Below are 6,565 nucleotides of genomic sequence, written 5' to 3'. Positions count from 1 at the left end.
ATGATATCTTCGGAAACGCCAGCGGCTTTCCCGTAGATATCATTGTAACAGAAAGTCCGCGGAGGAAAACTCTGAACTATCTGTTCAAAAAGCCTCCCATAGCAGAAAAAGGAACCCATTGAAGTCAAAGGGAAGCTTTTTTTTCAGCACTGAATCTGACGCGGATTCCACACTAAATTCAGCACCATTTTCCTCCGTGCGAATGCATCCTAAGGGGGCATTCACACGGAGTAACGCTGGGCGTGTATCACAGCCGTACACGCCGGCATTACGGCAGACTGCCGAACACTTCCCATTCACTTCAATGGGAGCGCTCGTAAACGCCGCTGTTACGAGCGCTCCCATTGAAGTGAATGGGAAGTGTTCGGCAGTCTGCCGTAACGCCAGTGTGTACGGCTGTGATACACGCCCGGCGTTACTCCCTGTGAATGCCCCCTAAGAGTCAATGCACACAGAGTTTTTTGGTGAGGATTTTGATGCTGAATCTGCCTCAAACTCAGCCTCCAAAAAAAGCCTCCCAATAGAATTTTATTGGGAGGCTTTTTTTGGAGGCTGATTTTGAGGCAGATTCAGCGTCAAAATCGTTGCCAAAAAACACTGTGTGCATTGACCCTTAGAAACTGGCTACTTATGTGGGTTATACCTCCCAGGATCTGATCTTGTTCAGATATGGGGAAGTTGGATTTTCTCTGTCCTCTTGAGTTACTTGAGTTGCTTACCTGCTGTCTCCACATCATCAAGTCCGTGAACCACAAGAGTTATTGGAGGACTCACTCATTTCATTTTGGGTATGGTCATAAACTATAGCTTCCACCATCTGAAACCCTGCTCACCTGTAGTAGCCATTGACTACATTGTTTTACAGGTAATTCTAAGTTATTACCCTCAATATCATGTGGCTAGTGGCCACTGTGGGTATGAGTTTACAATGGAGACATCTATGGTCATACCTAGAAGGATCTCCTGACTGCATGAAATATACATGGCCAGTAACTGGCCTCCTTTCCCACAGTGTCACTGTACTCTGGTATTCTGGAAACACCATGCAATATAGATTAATGTTTAATTATAACTTCCCTGCAAACAAGACAGTAAATGATTAACTATTTGTCTTCCTCCACCATGGGCAATGTTATCAGGATGCATGAACTTAGATAGATACATAGATAATAGATAGCTGATAGAAAATAAATGGTACAATTAGTTAATAGGGATGTCTCATTAACAATACAGGAAAGGGGATGTATTTGTAGGGGCTCTAACCCTTACAAATGCAGAGAATGGAGGTCCCAAGTCCACACATCTCTGTGAGACACTGCCAAACAGAACCCAAGTGGTAACAATTTCCAGCAACCGAATATAACTGAATGGAACAGCAGTGCACGTGGCTGAGCAGCGCACCATAGAAATGGGCAGACTTGGGACCAGTCCTTGTGTGGATCACAGTGGTCGGTGCCCTATTAGAGCATGCATCTTGTATGTGGTTAATAAATGCACCCATATACATTTAGCAGTGTTTTGAGTGATTTCTGGGTTTCTCTTGGAGCTCCTGGCATCTTCTGCATTTGTTTACTTGGTGATGCTTCCTGCTCTTTTATCCTACAACTACCATGATACATTGCTCTTCACTCATACTACCTCCCCCCCCTCACATCCCTCTTTCTATTTCCTTAGCTAGCCCTTCCTAACTAATAATTCTGCCCACCCCCCATCAAACTTAACTGTCTTCCTGTCCAGATCTTCTTTCTGCAGGGTGGCTGCGCAATAGAATCAGAGTGCTAGCAGCCGGAAGAGGAGGAGCCGGCTCCCCAGAAGGAGGTTATGTTCCGTGCCTGGACAGGAAGAAAGGTAAGTATGATGGGGGTGGGGGGATTAGTATCAGTGACATTTCATTTCCAGAAACGGAACATCACCAGAAAATGTGCCTGGGGCGGTTACATGGCTGCCCAAGTGATATGGGTAAATATACATTTTTAGTAAAGTGAGTAAGTTAGGACCAGTTCACATGGGGCAAGTTGTCAGTGGATTTTGAAGCGGAATCCGCATCAAAATCCACTGCTGCCATTGACTTCAATGGGAGCCGCTCACTTCTTTTTTCCGCTAGCTAGTAGCGGAAAAAAGAAGTGCGCGGCTCTATTTCGCCGCAAATTCCGTGGCTGAATCAGCTGCAGCGCCAGGTTCCGGCCCATTCATTTGGGCCTGATCCATCGTGGAATGCTGCAACGGGATGTCAGTGCACTGCCATGGCAGCCGCGACAGAATGTGTACACGCGGAATCCCATGTGAACTAGCCCTTAGAAATTAAGTGGGGGGGAGGGTGTTCAGATTAGTTTACAAATAGGAGTTTATCTCGGAAAACCTCTTTAAGGAATCTCAATTTTCTTCAAGATACTGACAGAGTTGTTTTTTCCTTTTAGCCAAAAACACCTCAATCTGGAGGTATCTAGGGTCTATTCCCAAGGAACCAGAGCCCGACAGTAGTTAGATGCTTTATAGGTGATACATACACGTATACGTATCTATTATATCTATATGTATCTATTATATGTATCTATTAGCTCATATACAGAAAGATTTGATAGTGATGGATGGATATCGGAGTGTAGCTATAGGGGGTGCTGAGGGGCGACTACTACCCTGTCCTGGATCTGGGGGGTCCAAAGGCTTCTCTACAATATTATAGAGAGTGCATGGTAAGTGGATAGATGGACAGAGTAGACCATATAGATGATATCCATGTATATATATAGTATATGAATCTATATGCCATCTCCTTTCAGTCAGTATTATATATGTTACCCAGCTGTTGTCTGGCTGTGTATTTCGGGAACATATGCCCTCACTATCGCCTCATAGTCAGTGGTTAGTGAGGTGCAGTGAGCATGATGCAAGGAGTGTGGGGGTTTCCTAAGCCTCAGCCCGATCTCCTTACTGGGCAGCCGGCGTGTGAGGTGAGGAGACTGGGGCGGAGCCTCCTCTCTTCTCGGCAGTGTTACCCCCGGTCATTCAGATCTGTGAACCGGCTTCATCCTGCTGTACTGCAAGGGGCTGGCACTAGCAGCTACACCTTTCTCCCGGGTATATATATGGTGCTGGCCACTGACAAGAAGCCGGTTACTTGGTGCATGGAGGAGAGAATAAGGAGTGGCTCCCAGCAGACTGACTCAGCTCGCCAGTCATTTACATGACACTGAGAAGGAAGAGCCTTGACAATAAGTCAGTGTGCCTAATCTGGGTGTGCATTAGTGTAAGCAGATGAGCTCAGGAGCTGATGCACATTGCTTGTGACAGGCAGCAGAAGAAGCACAGCGGATTGTAGAGTCTTCCTCAGCAGCAGAAGCAAAGAGACCATCCATCTGTGGTGCCCAGGATCTAACACAATCCACAACAACCATGATGCAAATATCTGATTCCTACAACCAGAAGCACAACTTGTTCAATGCCATGAACAGGTTCATTGGAGCTGTGAACAATATGGACCAGACTGTCATGGTGCCCAGTCTGCTGAGGGATGTACCTCTAGACATGGAGGAGATGAAGGAAGAGGTTACTAACAGCAATGGGGCTGCAAATTATTTCACCAGGAGAGACATGCACAGCTACTACATCCTGCTGAAATCCATCAGGAATGACATTGAGTGGGGGATCCTGCAAGGAGATGACAGGAAAAAGGACAAAGTGACTCATGTGGACATACACCGGCTGGAGGACTCTGATGGAGAAGAAGATCTGGAGAAGCTCTTCCATTACCACCTTACTGGACTGCACACAGTGCTCAGCAAACTCACCAGGAAAGCCAATGTCCTCACCAACAGATACAAGGAGGAGATTGGCTTTGGCAGCTGGGGACATTGACTATAAGGGCTTTTGTACTATTCAGATGATTAGTATCATATTTTTATTATTTTATGATGGTTTCTGGTTTATTTTTAATGATAATTGTTTTTTATTTACTAAGAGATGACTGTATCTCTTTACTGTGGAGGAAGCTGGGAAGTAAGGGATCATATACATTAGCATAACTTATTTTTTAGGCGGTTTAGTATTAACCATGCCATGAGTAAGGCTTCCTGTGATACACCTTTCTGTGTGTCACAAAGATGCAGAGGCAGACAAATCCATCTAGTACAGCCCTGATTAACCCTTTCATTGCCCTCCCGACCAAGAAGACAAATGTCACTTTCTAGACCTTGTGGTAATTTGCTACCGTTGCAATGTCTTTTGGCATTATGATGCATGGACCCTCTTGTTTCTTAGTGCATTAATGTGCAATAAGCTAATTGGGGTCACCAGGGGTTAATGGTTAGCAATCATTGGACACCTCTGGTTATTAGGTGAAGACATACAAGTGTATTGTGTACCCTCAGTTATTAGAAGAGCTGGGGAATGTGTGGTGGGCAGATGGGTGGGGTGCAGTATGAGAAATTCTAGTGCAGATTGCATCAGCCTTTCATGATTTTGCACTATTTTTTTTTAAAAAAAATGAAACAAGTAATATGTATATATGTATTGCTTATTTTGCACTGTACCAGTAACACTTGGCTGGAGCATAGGATGAGAGGCGTAAGACAAAGGCGACACCACTGTAACTACAATGGGGCTCGTGTATCAGGAATCATTAGCACACTACATACAATCTGCAGTGCATGGAAGACAAAAGACAAGGAAATATGGGACGGAAATCTTATTATGTTGTAGGTCACAAATAGGTTAAAAGCTGAGACCAATGACCGAATAAAGATTTCACAGCTATTAGTATTGCCAGATATGTATGACAGATTGATACATGAACCCCAATATGTCCTTGGATACACACTTCATTGGGTGATCCGTCCCTCATTGTTTTGCACGTTGTATTAGATGGCAAGATACAAGCAGGCTACTGAGGCTGTTGTCGAGCCAATGACATGGACTGTTCATCATCTCGTAACATGTTGGAACTAATGATACATCTGTGAAATGTTCATATAGAATGTGGAATGGTTCCTGTCATATGCAAAAGTCAAATGAAGCCTTTTTTATTTTGTCAAATATTATATTTTAATAAATAACACAACGTGTCCTTACAGTCTGTGTGCTGATTTTTATCTTGTTTTGTACATATGGATGTATTAGAATATATATTTTGATTTATAGCGACGTTCAAGAACACGTACTGTATAACCGTGTCAATCACAGAAGAACCTGCCTATGATGAACCAACATGGGGGCATAGCCTAATGTTGTTGCTATGCAGTTTCTGTAGAAGAATGGAGATTGGTGGGTGACACTCCCCTTGTATAGAAGGTAAAGTGTTCCAGAACATTCCGTTAGAAGTTGCTATAGGAAACCTACAAGCAAAGTCACGCACAACATTGACATTAAACAATAAATGTGATCATTTATAAATATAATATATGATATATCTAATAAATGTATATATATATATATATATATATACATACGTATATACGTACATATATATATACATACATATATATATATAGTCTCTACAAATCAGTCTATCTTTCTATATAACTGGCTTTGTATCTCTATCTAACTATATATCTTTCTGTGTAGCTATCGATCTCTGTCTATCCGTCTGTCTTTATAATATATATTTCAGATCCGATACTGCGCTATGTATTCTAAAATCAGACCATTTCTTTTAAGATGGCATCTTTGGGCATGCTGAGTTTATAGAGGAGGCCCCAGAAGTATCCATTGAATGAAATGGATACCCATTAACTGCAAGTGTTGCCATGCAATGCTTCGTTTTCCCAATGCTGCAGGGGAAACAAGCAATTACATTGCGGTTCCATCACTATAGCAGAGGATTGCTGCTACGCCCAGGAGCTTGAGATCACTCCCCGCCTCCACTTATCAGGAAGCTATAAAAAATATTACATGGGAGATATATCATAAATATCATTGTTGGTTCCAAGTAGCTGACCTGCTTATAGCTAACCATTAATAGGGTACGTTCACACATGGCAGCAGTAAAAGGTACAAGTATGTCCACTCTAAACATGGGGATAATACTGTGCTTTATTAATTTAGAAAATTTAAAAAATTCAATCTAATTTTATAATACTTATTAAAAATATTCAATAAACAGTACATGTAATAGCAACCAAAATCGTTTCAGGTTCTCAGTTGTTGGCAAAGTTCAGTAGTTTTAAGGATGTGTCTAGGAGATTAGTAATAGACAACTATTCTTATTATTCAGAGTACTTGGTTGCTGGATACACCTGTTGTACTGCATTACTGATCACAAACTACAGAGTCTGAGAAACCAGTAGTAATGCATTGGGTTGAATGAAAGATGTCAATGATTCATTCATAGTCACTAAGAACAGGATTGACATACTGAGAAGGCTTAGTAGTTACATAAGGAATGGGCTAAGACATTACATTTGTTACATAACAGGTTGACTTTACTATTTCTAGAACAGCTTTGAAATTGCCACCATTAAAGGCACCCAACACAAACATTTATTCCATTAATGCTCGATCGGTAAGGGTCCAACTATTATGCCACCCCACTGTCACCCCATAGTGGCCCCTCTCCCTAATTTTTCGGAAT

At 42.3% G+C, this 6,565-nt stretch overlaps 1 protein-coding gene across 1 annotated transcript; it reads left to right on the top strand.

Annotated features, from left to right (window-relative positions):
- The first annotated feature begins 3,041 nt into the window (after positions 1–3,041).
- Positions 3,042–5,068, top strand: MID1IP1 (MID1 interacting protein 1). Its single transcript, XM_075263966.1, has one exon. The coding sequence runs from the start codon at positions 3,394–3,396 to the stop codon at positions 3,853–3,855; it is 462 nt and encodes a 153-aa protein (XP_075120067.1). The 5' UTR covers positions 3,042–3,393; the 3' UTR covers positions 3,856–5,068.
- The last annotated feature ends 1,497 nt before the right edge of the window (positions 5,069–6,565 follow it).

Source organism: Leptodactylus fuscus, chromosome 2 (genome assembly GCF_031893055.1).
Source record: "Leptodactylus fuscus isolate aLepFus1 chromosome 2, aLepFus1.hap2, whole genome shotgun sequence".
NCBI classification, from domain to species: domain Eukaryota; kingdom Metazoa; phylum Chordata; class Amphibia; order Anura; family Leptodactylidae; genus Leptodactylus; species Leptodactylus fuscus.
This window is presented reverse-complemented; position numbering and strand designations above follow the sequence as displayed.